This window comes from Python bivittatus, unplaced genomic scaffold (assembly GCF_059951505.1).
Source record: "Python bivittatus isolate LINGU-HERP-01145 unplaced genomic scaffold, Pbiv_v1 ctg000400_np1212, whole genome shotgun sequence".
Taxonomy (NCBI): Eukaryota; Metazoa; Chordata; class Lepidosauria; order Squamata; family Pythonidae; genus Python; species Python bivittatus.
The window spans coordinates 459970-483200 of NW_028277073.1; the positions used below are offsets into that span (position 1 = coordinate 459970).

The 23231-nt window shown below is 39.8% G+C and overlaps 1 protein-coding gene across 1 annotated transcript in view; it reads right to left on the reverse strand.

Moving 5' to 3' along the window:
- Window positions 1–20591: 20591 nt before the first annotated feature.
- The window catches only part of PAX2 (paired box 2), a 151713-nt gene continuing 149073 nt past the window's right edge, over window positions 20592–23231 (reverse strand). Inside the window, exon 10 of the mRNA XM_025169493.2 lies at window positions 20592–22511. Coding sequence (XP_025025261.2) covers window positions 22435–22511 — 77 coding nt within the window. The 3' untranslated portion in view covers window positions 20592–22434. The remainder of the gene's footprint in view (window positions 22512–23231) is intronic.

Genomic DNA, 23231 nt, shown 5'->3' on the forward strand with positions numbered 1-23231 from the left:
GGCTTTGCTTCCCCTGTGGGAAGGAAAGTTAAGGGAAGAGAAAGGTGAGAAGACCTGCTTCCCCTCTTCTTCTGGAAATTGGTAGGAAGTCAGTAATACTGCCACAGCTTTTGGGAAGTCGCTGGCAAAGTTGTTAGTTTGGAGTGCTGCCAACAGTTTCAGGTGTTTGGTGCATAGCTGGAAAACTGGGATGATGAAATAAATAACAGAATTGTGAGGAAACTGAACATCATTTGATTTAATCACCTGCCAGTGGACTACACTTCCTGCCATGGCATCTCTGATGAACACTGTTGAAATTTCTGCTTTAAATCCTTTAATAAAGGTGAGTCTGACACTTTGTACCATTGCCAATAGTTGGTATTGTTAGGGAGTTCTTCCTAAAATACAGTCAACATTCACTTTCTTAAAGCCAGTAGTTTGTGTTCTCTCTGAAATAACAAACAATAAATTGATTTCATAATCTGTGTAACTCTATGATGAAGGCAGCTCTTGCATTACCTTTTAATTATCTCTCCCCCAGGCTTAAAATACACAAAATGTTCAACTTTCTTTATAGGATTTGGAAGCCTCTAACCATCTTGACTATAGTACTTCAGAGAGGATGTAACTAAAGTGAAATTAGGTACTACCATTACTACTTTTGATCCAAATACTAACTGTGACCATACTATGAAATGAAGCAGGAAGAAAGCTAAATCAGAAGAAGAACTCAAGAATCTGAACCTGTAATGATGAATGAAGCAAAGGTGCTAGACTTTGGGGCAAATTTGACCTGGCTGTAGGGTAGATAGGGGAAACTGTCCATGCTCCTTGGTTTCAACAAGAAATACTGAAGGGGATTGTAGAGTTGTTGTGGTTTATTGGAATACCTTGCTCCCACCTTTTAAAGCTGGGGGCATTTACCAGGCATTGGATCAAAAAGACACTTTTACCAGGCATTGGATCAAAAAGACAATTTTTCCCCTCTCTAGCAGCCTTCCTGACCAAGCTGGCCAAGATGATTTCAACATAGTGATGGAAAACCACAGGCTTAAACTGCCTTAGCAGGGCCAGCTCAGACCATCATCTGCTGAAGTTTGGTCCCATGATATAATGCCTCTATTTCAGGATTGTCTATAGAGACCTATGGAATTGATGGATTCTTAAGTCCACTGGGGAAAAATTTAGAAGAAAGAACCAATTTGAGGCCCCAATCCATGGAATGAGCAATTGTAGGTCATTGACACAATTGCTTCTAAATTCCTTTCTGGCGCATTGGAGCCTAGGTCTCTCTCTGGTTTTCTGGGAAGTTCTGACCAATGAAACATGCCAGGTAACTGCTTGAGTAGAAATAGTGGGAGACTCACCAGGAGGCTGACTGGACATGCCTTGGTGTATATAATCAAGACTGCTTACTTTGAAGCTTCCATTGCATCTTCAAGTAGCCATGCAGCAGGGTGAGTAGGCAGTGAACAGTTGAATGTCATCTGCCCAAGAAAACCCAGTGTTGGAGCCCACAAAGAGCTGCTGTGATAGATTTGCACTGTATTTTGAAGATAAAATTTATGCCAGCTTGAAAGCTGCTTTTGACACAATATATATTTACCAGTTTACCATCTGGTCCAATTTTATAGGATTGCTGTCAGTTTATGAGCCCTGAGGATGTAGATAAGTTTACTTGTTCAGCTTACCCCATGTGTTTTCTTGACTTTTGGTCATCTTGGTTTGTTAGAGATAGCTGAGAGAGGTTGATTGGGTGGGCCCAGAAAGTCATAAACATACCTTTACCAATGCAGAATTCAGTGGCCAGTGTTAAGTGAGGCATTGAGCTTTGCAGATGTTAGAGCTTTATTGAAGCAATTACTTCAAACTGCCAGTTACCTGCTGAGCCAAGTTCAAGTTTGTTTTTTTTTTTAATAAGGCCCTAAACAACTTGGAAATGCCTATGAAATCCCATTTGCCATTATAGTTCATCAACTGAGTTCATCAGTTCATCAACTGAGATAATCAAGGGAGGACCTGCTACATGTACCATGAACTGAAGGTATTTGGCAGCTGCTCACATGTGAGCCATCTCTGTGATGGTGCCTGAACTTTGGAATGCTCTCTCTTTGGAAATTTGCGAAGTTCCTAATAGAAGATCTTTTATGTAGTTGTTGAAAACTCATCTTTTCATCCAGGAAGTCCTGATACAAATAATGTTCTTTCCTTCCACCTTTTTAATGAATATATTTTGTTGAATATTGTTTTATATTATTTTAATGTATTATGATTGTATTTTATTGCTGCCTTATTGTAAACTATTTCAAAATGCTTTGCAACAGAAAGCAAAATTAATTAATTAATAGCAAAACATATTAAATAAATGGACCTTGAGCTTGTTGGAGGTTCTAGCAGGGGAGCACAGCTATCGTATACTGTTGACCGAAGATCGGTACACTCCTCCTATCTGGGATGGTTGTCCTCTTCCACTGAGCATGCAGCTTCGGGAGGGACGCACATGGAGCGGTGAGGGAGGAAGGGGACACCCACCTAGCCAGCCAGATCAGCCGAATCAACCCTGGCGATCAATGGGGTGACAGATGTCTCAGCCAGATCGCCCTCACATAAATAAATGAATAGATGAATAAAAATAATTTGCAATCACTCCCCATCAAACACAAGTGCCTTGGTCTTTGGTACATTACTTTTCAGCTCTATAATCCTATTGCATCTGTTTGCTCCAAATAATTTGGGCTTCCCACCAACAGCATTGGTATTGTCCCCATACATGCTTATATCCCCAGTTAACATAGCTGTAATGTCCCCATAAGCATTCATATTTATATAATTAAAATATTAAAAAACCAAGGGGATATCACACATCCTTATGTTATTCCCTGCTTAATGTTGAACTACTTGGAAAGCATTCCATTTATTCTCATTCATGCTTTACTTCCATCCTATGCCACTCACTGCATTCAGCAATCAAGCTTTAACTCCATATTTCCACAATGTTCTACAATTCAAGCCTATTTTCTTTATCATATGCTTTCTCAAACTCAATAAATGTACAATAAGCACATTCAAAAGTTTTCAGATATAGTTCTTTGCTATTTGTACATATAAATAGACTTATGCTTAAAGCATATATTTGGAACAAATGTATTTTCCTAATCAGAAACTCACCAATTACTATTTTCATTCATTTGCATGTTTTCAAATGTTTCAGTCGCTTTTTCAGTACTCTCACATTTCATACCCACGGATCATTTCATATCACCTAGCAGAGTAATCTTTTCTGCTTGAATGTTGAAGTTTTTCAAATGCCATCATTCTCCATTATCACCATTCACTGGAGTGTAGCATATAACTATCACTAACCGATGAATTCTTCTATACAGACCCACAACCATCTAGATAACATCAGTTCAAACTTTCTGACATAAATTTAGCACAATTCTTCAAGTTTATTTCTAAACATATTCAGCTCCCCTCTATACTGTCAGTCCACTTTCATTCCAATGTATTAAATCCTACTCTTTTCTTTTACCTTAGTTTCACGAAGTCACAATATATCTGTTTTCATTTCATTTCATTTATTTCATTTCTTCTTTTTCTATTTCTTTCTTTCACATTCCAAGTTTCAGTTTTCCTTCCTTCCTTAAGCTTGCATACCACTCCATTTCTGTAGAATCAAGGCAGCTTACAAATAACATGTAGAATTAAAATATAAAGAATCGGTAACATAAATAATTGTACCACTGGAACTCAGAAACAACTTTCACACCCTTGCAAGAGAAACATGCTCTGAGCCTTTGGGGGGAAAATGATGAACTATGGGACAGAAGATAGGACAATGGATACCGAAAGGCAGAGAGGATGAGATCCTTCCCCTCAAGAAGAGAATAAGAAGTGTCATGGTAGTTGGTGACTTATTAGTGAAAGTTGGTAGTTGGTGACTTATTAGTGAAAATCTGAGAATGAAAAAGGACTTAAATATGAGATAGAAAGAAAGCCAGGTCACCAAACAATAGTAGTTCTGCACTCCTTTAACACAAGACTGGCTGTGAGCAGGAGAAGCTCACAGGAAATATTCAGGAATATTTTGAATGTTGGTAATTCAAGAGTCCCATGTTTCAGACTAACTCTAGTGTTGCCTTATGACTTGCCACCTTCCAATCCAGAAACAGGTGCAACTGGTACACGAGATGAATCTGTACGAAGGCTCTCCTGGTCTTCAAGCAGGAGCTGAGAATCCAGGAAAAATCCCAAGTTGTACCAGTTCCAAACGGGGCATTGCTACCCCCTCCAGCACTAAAAGTGGAAAATTTCTAAAGTTCCAAATACCCAGAGCCACTCAGTCTTGGTAGGATTAAGTCAAAATCAGTTTCTCCCCATCCAGACCCATACAGTGTCTAAACACCAGGACAGGACTTCGACAGCATTATTTGGGTGGCCTGTGCTCAAGATATACACTTGGGTATCATTAGAGTATTATGACCTCACCCAGTGGCTTCATGTAGTTGTTAAACAGAAGGGGTGAGAGTGTCGCATGCTGAACTATCCCATAGGTTAAAGGTCTCAGCCTTGATCTTTCCCCCCACCAACATGGGCCACACACAAAGGAGGAGGAGCACCATGAAACAGTGCCCCCTACCCCTATTCCTCCTAGGTGGCCCATAAGAATACATGATTGATGATATTGAAAGCCACTGAGAGATCAAGGATAACCAGGATGGTAGAACCAACCCCATCCCAGCTCTGTCAGAGGCCAGCCATAAGCATAATCAGTGGTGTTTCTCTACTATATAGTGCCGGTTTTTAAACTGTCTGAAATGAACAGATGTCAACAAATAACCTGGCAAATCTGGGCCTGACTTAGTTTCTGGTTCCCTCAGCCTTGGATCCTTTTATGGCTAGGACTGAGCCATTCCCTGGGATGGAAGCCCAGGCCTTGTGAGCAAAACCACATCTTCTCTTGGGTGGAGAGGTATGCCTTTCTCTCTGATGCATAGCCCCTTCCTCGGATGTCTCCCGTAAGCAAGGAGTCCATAGGCCAGATAACACTGCAAGATCACTCCAGTCACCCCTCTCAACTCTGCCCATGAAGAGTCAAGAGTACAGAGAAAGTGAACAACTTTACCAGCATAGTGTTGTGCCAACAAATCACAATGACCAGGCAGGAGCTCTTCCTACCCCTCTTTCCCTAAACAAGGACTGGATAACTTTAAAGAAAGCCACTATTATGGGCCTTTCAGAGCCTGAGAAAGTGGGTAACAGTTTGCAAAACACTACTAGCTCAGATTATCTGCATATTTCTCCATTATTAGGAAAACAGCCACTTCCCTTGTAATCAAACAGTTGTTAGCAAGAGTAATAAGGGGTCTTTGCCCTTACAAAGAGAGAAGTTGGGAGCCAGGTAGAAGTATCCATTTGTTGAGATGTATGTAACCCTTTCAGGTTCCAATTCCTTTTCCCTTCTGATAAATTTGAAATAATTTAGTATGAGGATATTGTTTTCTATTTCTAAAAACTGGACAGCAACTTGCTGAGACAGTAAGAGTGGAGAAGTATGAATATTTTGTTGCTTACCATCATGATGTAGGCTCAAGCATAAGCTCATACCCATGCTTGGTCAGGTACACTTTTCATCCTCCTCCACCAGCACTCCAAACAGCATTTCTGCCACTTCACCTCCCAGAGGTCCTCGATAAATGAAGTAAACCCCCAAGATCATCCAATAGAGAGAAACTGCTTGGGAGCAATGTCTGGATCACTGTAGAGAGTAAGGAAGATGACCTTGATGGAAATATGCAAGAACCATTACCTAAGCAAAGGGAGCTGAAACATTTTTTTAACCACTGGGAAACAAGATAATATTCAGAAGTGGCTCAGGAGGATACCTTCCTGATTCACTGGGGTATAAGAAGGTGTGGGGAGGGAGGGGGGTACCGCACAATCAGACTTGCAAGATTCTGTTACTATAACCAATCTCAATAAAGGTAGTCCTAGTCTTCCTATGGCATTGATTTCCTGGTCTGGTCTACTTAGTGGGACTGACAATCACCTCCTGATTCCAGAAGTCCACTGGGCATTCAGTGGAATTCCTGGAGCATCCTCTGGAATCCATTTGGATCTGCCACCAATGGATTTGGTTCATGGCCCTCCTGCCTCCTTTGGGTAGCCAGGCTCTGTGTGATGAGCTAGATCCAGAAATTAATTAATGTTCCTTTGAGGGAGGGGTAGTGCCAGCCTCCCTTGAGGAGGAGGTGGTCTGCCCCTTATTTAGGAGGTCTTTTCTTAGTCCAGCTGTTTAAGATTGGTCTCCAACCTGATCTTTTGTGGGGAGGTTGTGGAAAAGGCAGTGAGAAGTCAGTTACAAAGTTCCCTGATTGGACTATCTAGATTTATTTTTTTAATTTGGGTTCAAACCCAGGCATGAAAAGAAATAGCATCGATTGCTGTAATGATGACATTCATTGTGACCTGGTTAGGGAGATGGGCAAGTGGAGGCTATGGCCAAGAGGCTTTTCCCCATGTTCAGCTGATGCACCAGTTGCAGCCCTACCAGGAACAGGAAGCCTTGGCAACAGTGACTTAATGATCACACAATAAGGCTAGTGCAACGAGTTCTACATGGAACTATCTTTAAAGACTACCCAAAATCTGCAGTTGCAAAATGGAGTGGTCTGCTTATTAGCAAACAAGTCTCCATAGACTTGATATATCAGTTTTGTGAATCTGCATTCATTGCTTACAAGTTTCTGAGTGCAATTCAAAGTGCTGGTTTTGGCTTGGCTCCTCAGTACCTTAAGGACAATCTTGACAGTTTGGAATCAACTTGTACAGTGAGCGGTCTCATCCCAAAATCCATAAGCACTCCCCTGTTAGCAAAAGGTTAATAGAGCAGGGCTTGCAGACAATGTTTTTGTGTTACAGCCTCTATATTATAGAACAGCCTTCACAGAGAGATCAGATCAGCACCCCCTCTAATGGCCTTTCAGAAATTAGTACAAACACCTTTTCTGGGGAACAGTTGGAGGATGCTGAGAGTGTGCCATCTGTATTACTCTAATGTATTATTATTGTATTGTTGTATTAGTGTTGTTTTTATTGCTGTAAGCCACTGGGATATCAGGCAGATTAGAGCAGTATATAAATGAAACAAGCAAGCAAACAAACCATACTGAAGGAAAATTGCATGGATTCCAGAAAGGGAAATTCTACCTGACCAGCCTTTTAGAGTTTCTTGAGGATGTCAACAGCTATATAGACTTGGGTGACCCTGTCAATACTGTATGGTTGAAAAAGCCTTCAAAGCCTCTTGAATTGCTCTTCAAAGGTTCTTGAACAAACTTAGCAGTCATGACATAAGATAACTTGTGCTTTTATGGATTGCTAACTGGTTAAAAAGCAGAAAGCAAAGAATAGAATGAAATGGGAAATATTCTCAGTGGTGGAAAGTATGAATTGGAGTTACCCAAGGATCTGTGCTGAGACAAAGCTTTGCGTATGACACTAAATTTTCTGTATTCTCAAAACCAAAGTGACAGAAGAACTCCAGTAGGCTCTCTTTAATTGGGGTCAGTGGTTAACCAAATTACAAATACAGTTCAGTTTATATGTAAAATTTTACAATTATATTTGTAATCTGGTTAACCATTGACCCCAATTAAAGAGAGCCTACTGGAGTTCTTCTGTCACTTTGGTTTTGAGAATACAGAAAATTTAGTTAACATCTATGAGCTAGCTTTTTTTTTTTTTTGTCTGCGCTCAGTCATTACTGACCCTGCAGTGACTGCTTGGACGAGTCCTTGCAGTTTTCAAGGCAATTGTTTCGGAAGTGGTTTGCCAGAGCCTCCTTCCTAGAGCAGAGCCCAGCTGGCGAGCGTAGGAGGCAGGGTTTCCGTTGCTTCGCGCCCTTTTTGGGTGCGTGCAGTTTTTCACGCTTACCAGCAACTGCTCCCGACTCCTTTTTTGCAAGGCGCCGCCAGCATTTTTCCTCCCACCGGAGTGAGAGTACCCATTTATCTACTCACGTGAGTTTTCGACCTGTTGGGTTGACAGGAACTGGGGAGGAAACAGGAGCTCACCCTGTTAACGCGAAGGATGGACTCGAACCACCGAAGCGTCAGCCATTTCTGGCCGGCAACTTTCAGCGTCATTAAGCCGCTGCGCCACCGCGTCCCATGAGCTAGCTATCCACCCCCATTTCACATATACACAAACAGTAGCTCATAGATGTTAACTCACTGTGCAGCAGCTGTGGAAAAGGCAAATACCTTGCTAGGAATTATTAGGAGAGACTGAAAATAAAACTGCCAACATTATAATGCAAATACAAACAAAATGATGTCTCTGGATCTGAATAGTAGGATTGTAGAATGTATGGTTCTGATCACATTTGAAAAAAAGATATCATAGAGCTGGACATGTATATAAGAAGGCAACCAAAATGGTCAGAGAACTGAAACACTTCTGTATGAGAACAAGCTAGAATGGTTAGCTTGGGAAAAAAGGTGATTGAGGGTTGAAGGGTATGATTGAAGTGTATAGAATTATGCATGGCTTGAAGATAGTGAAGAGATGAAAATCCAGTGAAGTTGCCTGGAAAAAGATTTAGAACAGACAAAAGAATGGAGGAGATGTCTATCAAGAGCTATTAGTTTGGAAGACTATTAGCTCCAGGTTAGGGGCCACCAATTACCACTTGCAAAATAACAATGGTGGGAGAGGTGTACATCTTCACTATCTACTTGTCAGCATCCGAAGGAATCTGGTTAGCCACTGTGAGAAGCAGAATACTGGACAAGATCTGATCCAGCAGTAATTTTCTTAGGTAATTATCTTATGTTAAACTGAAGGGATCATGGATATATAAGCTATGTTTTCATAATATGTTTACCCGCACTTAAGTGAACCATGTAAAGTGAACTAAATTATTGTTATACTGAACCACCAAACTATAAACTAACCAGATGGGCAGCGTTTGCTTAATATGTTAGACTAGACTAAAAAAGAGCTGATTGGTTGATTTTGACATGCAAATACAGAAGCAGATTATTATTAGGAAAGAGTCTTAGCTGGCAAGAACTGTAATAGCTTTGTTTTTATCAAATGCTAGTTCATCCTTTCCAACTGGCCCTTTCCAAATGTGAGGATGACAACCACAGGGGTCATAATTTCAACACTTCTGGAGATTATCAGGTTTGCAAAACTAGGCTAGATTGAGAAGCTTTTCTTGAGTTTCATAAGACAAACTGGAGTTGCCAAGTTTCTTTCTTTCAATAGGCTACTCAGTTGTATGGTTAAATATCAGATTAATTGCAATAAAATATAAACTTCTCTTGGCAGAAACGTGTCCCAAAGGAAATATTTGGAGCTCCCCAGATGGCCTTGGAGTAGTTATTTTCTCAGCCCAACTCACCTCAAAATATTCAAAAGATTGTTGTTGTGGGGAAAATTAGGGGAGAACTCTACACCACCTTGTACAATTAGAGAAAAGATGGACTACAAACGCAATGAATAGATAAATAATAATAAAGTAGCCTAGTTGTTTGCATAATAGCATGGTCTATTAAAACTACGTTTATATCTTTTGTGGTCACACTGGTGCATATTCCCCCTCAACCCATAGAAGCGCAATTTGTGGTCAAACCGAAAGACCCAACAAGGCACCTGGGACACCGCTGGGGCCCACCGAGCGACTTGAGCTTTTGGGATGTCTCTGAAGGTTTCCCATCAGAGGTGCCAGCACGTCCACGATGGTTGAGAGCCATGGGGGCAGTGACCGGATTTACAGCACCATGGGATGAGGGGCGATGAGTGCAGGAGCTGGAAGGTGAAGTACTTATAAAACTTTGCGATGAGCAGGAGGCAATGGGCAAGCTGGGGTCTATAGCTCTGCCTCCCGCACAACCTTCCAGACCCAGACAGGGGGTTGCGCAGCTCACTCAACCCTCCCCGATGGCACCGATGAAGCTACTGACCCTTCCCCCTCCTCCACCTCTGGACCAGCAACCAGCAAGGCAAGGTTGGGAAGCGGCAGGGGCGAGCCCTGTACGGCTGCGAGGAGAGGGGCTCCTGACCGGACACCGGGGAGCTGGTCTACAAATTCCAGCAGCCCAGGAACCAGCAGCTCACCGGCCCTATTGGGAGGAGGGGGAACTATTGAAAAGATGGGGTCTAGAGGATAAGTACGGCGGAGACCCAGCCCAGCTGCCTGCCTTCTTGAGCCAGGTGAGAATCTGCATGGGCACATGCAGACACCTTTTTGCAAGCGATGCCTGGAGGGTGCTGTATGTATCCCACTTCCTAGTAGGCATGGCGGCTGAGTGGGTAAATGACCTGAATGAAGCAGAGGCACCAGAACTGGGGGACTCTGACCGATTCATCACCACACTACGCAACCGATTCAAAGACCAATGTGCCCGCACGCAAGCAGTGGAGGCAATCGGGGGGCTAAAGCAAGGGGCTTGCTCTGTAACCGAGTACTCACTGGAGTTTAAACACCTAGCTGCAAAGCTCCCTGACTGGCCAGAAGGGTTCCTCATGCGGTTGTTCCAAGAAGGGCTGAATCAAAAGCTATTCGAGGTGGCAGTGGTTCGAGGTTGCCCGGAAACCTTGGCGGGGTGGATCACTCATGTCTCCGTATTGGAGACACAACTGGCAAAAGTCAAGCCCCAGACAGATGGAGCGACGGAGAGGAGGCATGCGGGATTGGAACAATATCTAAGATGCGTTATAAACTATCAACAGGACAATTGGGTGGACTTATTACCTTATACAGAAGTGGCTTACAATAATGCTGTACATGATAGTACAGGTCTATCCCCTTTCAAAATTGTATCAGGACAAGACTTTGTACCTATACCTGAACTGCCTCATGAAAAGACAGGAGTTAAATCAGTTGATGAATGGGGGGACAGAATAAGACAATTGTGGCCAATCACAGAAGAAGCAATTACAAAAGCAAGAGAAAGCTATAAAAAACAAGCAGATAAAAAGAGAGCCCCACATGAACCTTGGAAAGTGGGGGACAAAGTATGGTTATCTACTAAGAATCTAAAATCATCTCAAACATGCAAAAAACTTGGATACAAATGTCTAGGACCATTTGAAGTGGAAAAAGTAATAAATCCTGTTTCAGTACGTTTAAAGCTCCCTAAAACTCTAAGAAAGATTAATCCTGTTTTCCACAGTGAACTTTTGAAACCATACAAGGAGTCTGATAAGTGGAGACCAGCAGTGCCTAACCCAGAACCAATTTTGATTGAAGGAGAACAGCACTTTAAGGTCAAGTAAATATTGGACTCTAGAAAACATAGAAGGGACATTCAGTATTTAGTGCATTGGAAACATTTCCCTAAATTCTTTGCTGAATGGGTCTCAAAGAAACATGTTAAGGCACCTGACTTGCTCTTAGAATTTTATAAAAAATATCCAGACAAACCTTAGTAAAATGATTGGAAAAAAGGTTATATAAATAACCATAACCTATTATTTTCCAGGATTCCAGATCAATGAAGTGAAGAGGGACCTTTTTGAGGGGGCAGCATGTCAGAACCTGCATCAATCAAATGTCAATTTAAGAAGCTATAGCAGTCAATAGGTGTTTGCTTGATTTGATTCTGCCATTTGTGCCTGGGGGGGGGGGGGGATGGTAGTTTATAGTTGTGCTTAGGATATTGCTATGAGATGGAGAGGCGCTCATATTGATATGGGAATTTACAGCAAGACCTGAATGCAGACAAAACCGGTGGTAGTCTGAAGGCTGGGAAGAACTGTGTTATCAATGGGAGGAATGCACAAGGCCACCATTCTGTGAGAAAGAAATTTGGCACCAATGTAGCTGGGGGTGGGTGGGGGATAAGTAGAGGAAAATTTACACAGGCTTTAGTTTTAGCAATGCTTTGCTTCAAGCTGCATGTACCAACCAATAAAGGAGCATTTATCTGAACCAGGCCTGGTTTCACGAGAATTCTAAATTGGGGTTTGGACTTTGTGGACTTGACATGGGCATTTTAACAATACTTTTAGCATTTCTGACAAAAAAAATGCATTGCTTTTTTTTGGGTGGGGGGAGACATACCATTTCTTCAGTCAGTAACTTGAAATGTCTCCACATGATTTCTAATTAGTTTCACTACTGTTTAAATTATTCCCATTTTCTCCACATCAGCACTTTTTTCTTTGGGTAGTATCCTTGAAAAGTGACAAAAGTAATAGTTTTTAACATTGCAACATTCGCTCTACTCGCCAAGTGATGATGACCAGAAGCCTTCTTGAACTTTTTGCCTCAGGTACTGTTCAGATATAGTTGCTCATCAGAACCAAGCTTTTCTGGTGTGCTTTCTCCACCATTTCCACAACATCTATTATGGCTATTTATTTTTGTCAGGGTCTTCAAGGATCACATTCAAGAAAAAAACATTTCCATCTGCCTGATCTGGTCAGCTGTTTCCCAACATTCAACTCAGATTTCATCATTAGGCCTGAAACAATGTAGAACTATTTTCTGAGTCCTGAAATTAACATAGCATTGTTTATAATATGTTACATCTGCACTCATCCATGAAGTTCACTGGGTGACTTTGCTCTCAGTGCTCAGAGGATTGTTGTTGTGAGAAGAAAGAGTAGAAGTCTACAGAAATCTAGAGAAAAGGCAGGATGTACATGGAATAAATGAAAATAAAGCAGGTAATTCTGCAAATGACACTCAGTCTATTATTTTCTGGCACCTAGGTATAATTTCTAGTTTTGCAAACCTCTTTTATACTTTCAAGAAAAAAAAATTAAAATGGTAATACATTCCTCTTCTTTTCCATTTAGAAATGACTTCTGTTCTGAACAGTAAAATGTACCCATATTCCTCTTGTATGTTACATACTCTGTCTTTACTTAGATAATTAATCCAATTATCTTCTTCATTTCCTAAAGTAACAACAGCTTTTCAGTGGGTCTTTCTTGCATACAGTGATACAGTATCTGAACTTCAGAATCTGCCACCATATAGAATTGATGAGTTTATTGAAAAGAGATGACTGTACAATTATTTATTTTTGACTCTAAAGTATTGTTATGAAATATGGGAGTAAATGCAAATGGCAGTCTAGTTGTAATAAGTGGACAATGCAATCTATTTAGTCTTTTGATGGAATTGTTTAAGGTGGAGGGGTTCAATTTGTCTGGTTGCAGATTTGGTAAGTATGCTTACAAGGACTCCTTGCTACAGTAACTATTGTTTTTCTTTTTAATTTTCCATTATAACCCTAACATCATCTGAAAATCTCCTTGGAGTGAATTTGCCTCTTCAGCTTGGAGGAAAGTATTGAGTAGAGTGTCACAGGTCTCTGTGTGATGTTCTGGGCTGTTCAACTTTCTTGGATGAAGGTAGTTGAAGAGACACTTAGCAAATCTGCAGATAACATAAACGTGAGAGGGATGCCTAATATTTACAAGCCAAGACAGAAGATTACTTTCTAATCTTAACAGGAAACATGAAAGGCAGAAGTATAGGTTGGGGGACCTGGCTTGGCTTGGTAGTAATTCATGTGAAAAGAATCTGAGCATCCTTGTGGGCCACAAGTTAAACATGAGCCAGCAGTGTGATGCAATTGCTAAAACGGTGAATGCTATTTTGGGGTAAATAGACAGGAGCACAGAATCCAGACAATAAGAAGTGATTGTTCTACTCTCTTCTGCCCTGATCAGATCCTATTTAGAATACTGTGTCCAGTTCTGAGCACTACACTTCAACTCCCAGACTGTGATGAAATGTATCTACGAGGAGGAGAGTGATGTGGGAGGTCAAGGCTATCAGGGAGGAGGGGGTCCATTCCAGGAGGGGAAAGGAGGCAAAAGACAACACAGTCCACAGGGGGAGCATGAGAAAAGTAAGAGATTCAGGACAGCCACTCCCTGGAATCTCCCAGGGTATATCCACTAGTTGCTGTAGTATAGATTTAGTTTGACAAGATTCTGTCTATAAGGCGTAAGCAAATAAAGGAACTGTACTTGACTGGACTGTTTCATCGTTGTTCTTGGGCTGGGCCTGACACAGACCTGTGATAAGAATTGGATGGCCTAAAATTAATTAAATAATCAAACAAACAGGATAGAGATAAATTGAAACAAATTCAAAGGAGAGTTGCCAAAATGATGAGGGGTCTTGAAATCATATCTTACATTAGGATTTGTAAGGGGTAAGGGGAGCTACCATGACAGTCCAACTATTTTAACTGAAGGGTTGTCACACACAAAAAAGAGTAGACTTATTTTCTATTGCCCCAGAAGGTAGGACCAGAACCAGTAAATTAAATTACAAAAAAGGAGGTTTAGATCAGATATTAGGCAGAATTTCCCAACTGTATGACATGCCAGCCAGTGGAACACTCTACCACATGTAGTGATGAGTTCTTTTTGCTGGTGGTCTTCAAACAGAAGCTAGATGGTCCTCTGTTAGAGAGGCCTTAGTGGATGACCTCCAGGTTTCCTTTGAACCCTATGATTCCATTATTCTTCTCAGAAGCCTTTGGTTCTGTTCAAGGGACAAAACACTTTCTGCCTCAGGTATCATGCAGAAAAATATTCAGTTTATAGTCTACAGTCAATATTTATTTTGCATTTAATTTGGGGTTCTCTTTAGGCTACACAGTGAACTAGACCAAGAGAGGATCAAATATATGGATTTTTTGTTCTTGTTGCTTTGAACAAAACCTAGTAAAGACAGCTACATTTAAGACCATTTTCTCCAAAGAGGAAGGCCCTTTTTAGATTTTTGTTGCAGTTGTCAGTAATAGATTATGAGACTGACCTCCTAATCCCACACCCTCTCTATAAAATGATTGACTCACAAAGATTTAAAATATTAATGCCTAGCCTGAAAAGACCTTTTTGTGCTTTTATTTTGCTATCTTCAAGCATGTGTTACTTTCCCCTATCTTAAACTAAAATTAGGCAATATTTTTAAAAGGTGTGTAGGTGTGTACTTAATTGCATATAAAACAAGTGCCTTTATTTTTCCAGTGTCTTTCCAACATTGGTAAAGTAAATACACATTTGATGGAAAACACAATAACCAACAATGGAAAAATACAAAAATAAGTATGATAGAAAGATGGTATTTCTTTTAAACCCACCTAGCTTGCAATCCCTATTAAGAAAAAAAAAATTGTAATGTTTATTTTGTGCAGAATATACAAAGATCTATTTTCTTGCAAAAGGTTCATTTGGGACACAAAAATCTGAATCAGTGGGTGATAATGCTATTAATAATTGCTCACATCTCAGAATATGTACTACTTTATATATGTACCAAGAGATCAGACAGATAATAGACATTTTTATGTGGCACCAATTGTGGAATAATTGCTCTCCATGGATGGATATTGAGTCTATTTTGGTATATTTTGGGTGCACTCACCCTGTTTTTTTATTCAAAAACTATTGGTAGGTTTTTGAATAAAAGGCAAGATCTTGCTGCTTGCCTTTAAGTTCTGAAGCATCTTACAGCTTCACTTCTATATTCTTCTCTGCTAATTAGAACCTTCTGCAAGAAAGTGCAAACTATTTTTGGACTGGTAGAGGGTGGGGTTATCTTTATTATAACGAACTCCAAATTTTGGGTGCTTGTCTTATGCCCCCCATAACATCCAGGCTTGAAGATGTTTTGATTTAAGATTTTAAGGACTGAGTATATTTTAAAACAGATTTTAATAATGATCCATTCTGTTTTTAGATAATTATCTTAACTTAAATGTTGAATTTTCGCTATATATTTATTACTAAGCATGAAATGTAAATATTAACTAATTTTTAATGGTGGCCAATAGTAAGCATGGAAAACTGCTGGATTTGGACTGAGCAAACATCCATCAGTTCAAACATGAAACTTACTAGGAAAATGTAGGCAGACACATTTCTTAGCCTGAGGGTCACTTCAGGCTTGTAATGCAGAAAATATGGTGGGTGTGCTCATGCTGGCATAAGCATCTTGGATGAAAAGTAGACATTCATTTAAAACCAAATCAGGCTTAAGGGAATTCCAGTTCTAATCATAACATTTGCCAGATTAACCCCAACCAAGGTCAGTAGACATCTTGCAATTTCTTATTTTTAACATTGCATTTTCTCTTCATTGCATCTCCCAATTTGGGCAGATAATGCCTTATGCTTCTTTTCCTCTTGCTGAAGTGTTCTTTTGCAATACACACAAGCATCTTCTCAGATATCATTCAATTCATTAACATATCTAAGTCACCACGGGCGGTGAGTTCTAGTTCCACCTTAGGCCTGAAGCCAACTGCGTGCCTCTGGGCCAGTCATGCCCTCTCGCTCAGCCCTGGGAAGAGGGAGGAGGCCAGGGCAACCCATTTCTGGACATCTTGCCAAGAAGGCCAGGAGTCAATGCTGGCTTGAAGGCACAAACAAACAACGCCAACCCCCACCACTTATGCCTTACAAGATTTAAATTATACTTACGATTTTTTGGGCAAAGATTTGATGGGTTGTACTGAGAGGCAGAATTTTACATTTCACTGAATCCCTGGTACTAATTTATTGTTAATGGCCAAGATTTGGAATATAACAGACCGTAAGTGTCATTCTATCTAACACTTTCTTATCCCAAACATCTTTTAGGTGAATATGTTAAAAATCAAACAAAAGAAAAAATAAAGCATGAAACAAAGGGAAAAATGAGCTATGAACTTTTTATGATAGAAGTGGACAAAAACAAGTATTTCAAATTTTATCTTCCCCCAACACCAAAACAATCAAAGAAGTGATGGATAGCCAAGTAAAAACTCAGCACTTTGGGGGGTGGGGGGTGGGAGGGACACAGAATTGCATGGAAGGAATAACATTTTTTTCATAATCTTCATCATTCTCCTCTGAGGTTTATGGAAACTTGCACTGATAAAATCTCAGTGTAGGTTGTTTCTAATTTGCTATGTAATTCACATTTGTTTCCCCCACCCACCCCCAGCCCTCAGGATTAAGCGAGCCACAATGGGTGGAGAGAGAGATCTTAGGATGATAGTTCTATTCTACACTGTTCAACAGAGAAAAATTAATATATTTTTAAAGGAAGACTCAAGAAAAGACTTATTGTCACTTTTTGGCTGTTTAATATCTTCATATTAGTTTGTGATTAGTTCAGAATCTTTCCTCTGCATTTTGATTTTTACTATTCATGGGTGAGAAAACATGCAACAGCACTGCCTCTACCTAAGGGCTCAGGATCATAAATATGTTACTTTTAAAGAATGTTACAGCTCATAACGGATGCCTGTTGTCATAAAAATATTTGTGTTACTCCCTTCTATTCTTTTTCCTTTTTGTTACCGAGCTTTAAAGACATACTGGCTAATAGAAAGGAGACATGATTAAGGAAACAATTCCTGTTCTTTCTGAACCATACCACTGGTTTGTGGTTTTCTTTTTCCCACCTGAAAAAGTAAATATAGTCTTTTTTCTGTTTAGATGAATTACAAAACTTTAGGAACAAATTATTTTTTAGAAGGAAATGCAAAAGAAGCTGCTAGTAGAAGAATGGAACAAATAAATGGACAAGTTATAGGGTGAAGGAAAACAGAGGGTAGTATTAGTAATAGCAACAAAACTTTATCAGGATTTCTCAGCAAAGGTATTGAAATAGGCAGCCAATATGAACAAGAAAGAATCAGGATATTCCATCAGGCAACAGTTTCCGTGTATCTCTTGGATGTGTGCATGTTTTAATCCCCAGTCCCACTGTACAGCTGGAGGAAGCAAACAACCAGGAGGCATGTCATGCCCAAATAAAGTCAAAGGGAAAAAAATCCATAGCCTTGAACTACACACTGGAGGTTTTGGGAGAAAAGCAAAGAAAGAACAATGGAGGGAAATACTATAGCAGCAAAAGCAGAAGAATCAGGATATATGGACAGATGCAAAAGATACCAAAATCTTCATCTTTTCCTTTTGCATAGAATTTTTTTTTCTGTTCAATGTTTTTTTTTCTGTTTTTCATTCCCTGCATTATTAATTTTTATATTTATCTTAAGAAGATGAAGTGGCAGATCACTTTTGGGGGATGTTGGACATTTTCGGGCAAAAGGCCTTAACAGGCTAGGTTGTCCCCACAGATTCTGAATTTGTGCTGTGCTTTATTGAACACTGGGTTTTGTTGTCAGTGAGCACAATGAGATTTGAACAGTACAGACAATGCATTCCTTATTTACATGATGAGGTGAGCCTGTTTCAACCACTAGCATGATAAAGATGTAGAATGGGGTTATATACAAGAGGAATTGCCTTCACATTACACACATCATCTTCCTACAAAGCAGCAATTTCCCCCCTCCCCCCACAAATAATAAAATATTAAATAATTGATAGATTTTTTTGCGCTTCCTGCATAGTCCAGTCCAATGGAATCTATATGAATAATGATGGTTTTCTGTATAATATCATCACATAAATCCCCATTTCAGTTCCTAATTGTAACTATAATTCTGCTTTACAATGCAATCTTTTAACTGGAATTCAAAACAACCAGGGGCCAACACAAGAAATTCTTTGGCAAATGTAATGCACACATTCGCAGGTGGCTCTTGAGAAGAGGTGGTAGATAGACCAAGGCACAACCTGGTCCTTTGCATAGGATGTTCCAGACACAACTGCTTACTTTTCTAATGATCATGCCAGGCCAAATCAAAGGTCGTATAATGTTATCTGTGTCAATGGCCTGAAATTAAGCCAATGGTTATGAATCAGTGAACAATCATCTTTTTTTCTACCAGTGTAACTTAAAACAATGTGAATAACAGGTCAGATTATTCCAGTTACTCTTTCCCTAATGATTTCCTGGATCAGAGGTTTTTAAAAAGTCAGATTATCCCTTCATTCTGGTATAATCAAGTTGAGGGAATGCATGTATGATCTTCAGAGATACGTTGGAACTGGCTTTTGGAATGGCCCAAATAGCTATTCCCAAATGTGTGGGAATCCACATTAATGCTATTCTATGGACAATTTTAAATATTACACTAACCAGAGTATTAACTACGTGTGTTAATGATAATTGATTTTTGTTGCCCTAAATCTTAACATGAGTTTGGGATAAGATGGTTAAAAGTGGCACTGAAATGATTTTTGACTGCACATTTATTAGTAGGCTGTAGAAGACATAAAAGAACAAGTGCATTTCCAAATGTTTTAATTTGGGGCTATTAATAAAAAAAACTTTTATTAATTAAAAAATGGCCCAGCCTAAAATGTAGATGATTTTTGTGATCCAATAATATTAAAACACTTGTTCTTATAAGCTTCCATAATTTCAAGTGTATTATGGACAACAACAGAAAGAGGTTCTGTGGCTCATGGCAATGGTCATGTTTGATAATCCTATGGAAAGGATCTATAAAGCAAAATACAACAATCTCTTATTTCCACCCAATATTGGCAATTTGTTGATTTGCAAAACATCCTGCTTCAGTCTTCCTTGAAAGTGCCTCTTGATGGAGTCAAAATGTACCAAAAGGCAGAAGGGATATTTAGCTTCTATATGAACACTTGCTCCTCTCTTATTTTAAGAAATCCTAATGGGAAGAGCTTGCTTCTCTTCAGAGGATTTAACACTAGATGTACACAAGATAAATATGAGCATCTTGTGCTCCCTACGATCCTTTATGTAAATTGTATCTCCCTTATCCTTCCCAAATTGAATCCAGAGTTTGCTTTCCATTGACAGAAGAGTTTGTTTCATCCATGGAAGATCCTTATCTGATGGGCCATGTCTACTTGCAGAAAAGAGAAGAACTAACAACTAATTCTTCCCTCTCAGGAGGGGTGGAGAATCCTTTTGAATATTGTGGGAGATAGTGCTTGAGTGCATGGAAGAAAGAAATTGACAAAGATTGTCTCTCCTCCCTTCCCTATGTAGGCTAGGGCATCGTACACTGAATTGTATTCAGGGACTACACTAACCTGCTGAAGGAAATGCTAGATTCTAATAAGTCTGTAAACCACCATGAGCATGCAGATGTGTTGATATTGCATAATGTTCCATCCACATTTTATATGATTTGAGAAATTCTTACATTCTGATATGAAAAATTGCATAAATGAGGATATTTTAATAATGGAATACTTTATATTGTTATGGCAAGAAGAGATAAGATAGTTATGGAACTTAAGTGGATGCCATCATCAAGAGATGGGGAATAAAACACAAATTCATTCCTCCAAGATAGCAACCTTTTGTAGAATATTAAGTTAAGCTAAAATCTCAAGACTCCAAATGCAGCTCAGCGAACAAGGGAACTGCTGTGGTAACTCATAAAAAACCTGATTAAAAGATCCCCTTCATTTGCATGCCAGTTGTTAAGGGAGAATTACATGAGAATTAGAACACATAAGGAGAGGCTTTGGAGATGAATTGTTTAACTGTAAGAGCCATCCCATGCCATCACTTGTCACTTTTGTGGGATGGGAATGCATTTTCTTCACGATCCTCACTCTGGTAAAAGGGGAGTAGGTTTTTCTTCTCCCTCCTCTGAGGACAATACCCTGCTAGATGTATTCAAGTTTTCACAAATTTGAGTTTTAAAATTTCTTTTATTATGTATCTTATAACTTTTTATTTCAATAAAAGGGAAGGAAGCCAAGAAGCAGAGCAGAAGGAAGCCCATGGTATTAGCATTTGAGATGCAATGGGCCAGAGCGAAGCCCCCAACAGATTTGGGCAACCGCAAGGAAACAGAAAACATATGTTCAACTAGGTGGCAGCGGGGCGGGGGAGGGGCCTTCAAAATACTTCACACAGAATAGCAGGCTTGAGCAATTGGCTAGGGAGGGGAGAGCTATGGCATGGCAGAAAAACCAGCTCCTTGATCAAGATAGGTGGTAGGATACATGGCCTTCTGTTAGAGAACTATTTTATAAATAAATAAATAGTTCTCTAACAGAAGTTCTCCTTAACTGCTTGGATAATGGTAGAGGTTGATCTTGAATCTGATTGTATTCCATTAGATGGCAAGCTTAAATGTGATTTTGAAATTTTAGATTTGGCATGAATTGGCATTGGCACGATCGCTTATCTGCCCATTCTCAAATCAAGTTGTGACCAAGTTGTAAACCTGCTGCTGGTGTGTGCCCTTTCTTTTGTGATTGTAAATAAGAAGAGAAGGCATAACATTCTGGAAGTGAAATCTGTTTTTTCTGCATTCCAACATTTCTTTTGCAGTACAGCACTTCTCACGCCTTTATTCCATCCTGATGTTTCTATATGAATGGCAGAAACTAAAAGATAGAGAACCAAAAAACAATCCCAATTCTATACAGAATTGTTTAGGTTCATTGTCAGTTGCCCAACTGTTATATTCACCAGCAAAAAGCAATATATTTTGGCTGGCAACTAATCAAATATATGTTGTGCATAGGATGGATGCTTTAATTTTTTCCTTCCTAACTGTTGCCAAATTTGTATATTGTGCAGATAGCTGCCCACAAAATGCACTTGCTCTCCTCTCTGCCATATGTGAATATTCATTCCTGTGTGCATAATAGGAAAAGAATGAAACCCAGGAAAATGTGTCTATCACTGAAGTTGGGGTGGTATTTCAGCTTATTCTGTCATGACTTTTTTAGAAAACTGGGGTTTTGTTTATTTTCCCCCTCCATTTATAGACTTTCAGGACAAAGCATTAAAAACAGTTATATTTATATATCCACTTGTATAGTTCTTCATTTTGATGGTTGGTTGACATCACTCCATCCTCCTATCTGACTTGACTCTGTATATGTTTTATGAGTGTGATTGCTTGTTCACCTTCAGCTTGTAAGATTATGACAAACAGGATGGAAATGGTCAATCTTCAGGTGACATTGAGAAGAAAGCAAGGCCTAATTACTTCAACCAACCTATAGAGGAATGGGAGGAAATGTACCACACAAGGAAACTTTTGTGAAACACAGTGGATGATGCAGAGTCTTTCCCCCTTCATTAGCTGAGCCACATGGTTCCCTCAGGCTTCTGGAAATTTGACTGTTGATCATTCTGAGTTGTTTTTCATAGAAGATCATCTTAGGGGGGAACAATGAATTATAAGCAGCATTCACCTCTGCTACTGCCTGCCCACGCCACTCTCCACAAGTTATATTCTTCTTACAGTTAGAGAAGCCTCGTGTGGAAGGAACTGAAGAATTCACCAAGGAGGAGTCTGAAGTACTGCAGTGACAGCAGAACCACTGGCCACAAACTTGGTTTTGCCATCACCCAATGGAGTAGCTTGGCTAGACTGCAAGGGACATGACATTTTCAATCTTGTGTTGACAGTAAATTCTGCAGTCTGAAAGAATAGTGAGGGGTAGAAGGGGGAAGGGAGGGATGTTGTCTTCTTCCAGGTGGTGCAGAATGTCCATCAGACAGGTACAATATGGAGGCCTAGGCTGTCACCCTGCAGTTTCATGTGGTTTCCATGGTAACTAGTGGCGGTCATAGGCAGCGGCAGCAGTGGGAGGTGCGGAGCCCCGGGATGTGGCACTATAATAATAAGGGGAACCTGAAAGTTAACACAGGAGAAGAATGGACTGATTGAAAGGACATACAGTAAAATAAAATAAGAAAAAAAATAAGAAAAAAAGAAAAAGAAAGAAAAAGAAAGAAAGCATATTAAAAGGAACCAGAAATAGAAATCTGGAAATGGGGATTCCTTAATGGTCTAGATGTAGAATAGGAAAACAACATACACAGTATATATGTAGTATATCATGCATGGGAAGCTAAATTAGTTGGATTATCTAGTGCTTATCATACACAAAGAAGCTTGTTGTAGAGCTTTCCATTCTAGATTCCATGTGAGTTCTATTTGGTTGAACCATCTAGATAACTTGCATCATATTAGAATTGTCTCTTATCCTGTGTCCCTCTTAGTCCCTTCACTAAGATTACAAAGGTGTGTTGCTTTAACATACTGTTCCATGTGAGTCTGTGATATACAAGAGCTTTGGCTTGGATCCAGTAGTTCCTCTGGAGAAGCATACCTGATCAGAGCGCTACTCATCAAGACATTCCACCCAGCAGAAGGGGGAAACAAGAACCAGGCAGGCTCTGAGTTAGATTCATGTGTGGTCCTGCTAACTACTGGCAACTGTACAATACATATAATTTGTTCCTTCCAGCATGGCTGTTCTTTTAATAGTTGGGATTTTCTTTTTACTGTGTCAGCCCTCTATAAGCCTCCCAGAGTCTTTAATAAGTGGGTGGCCTTAAAAAGTGATTA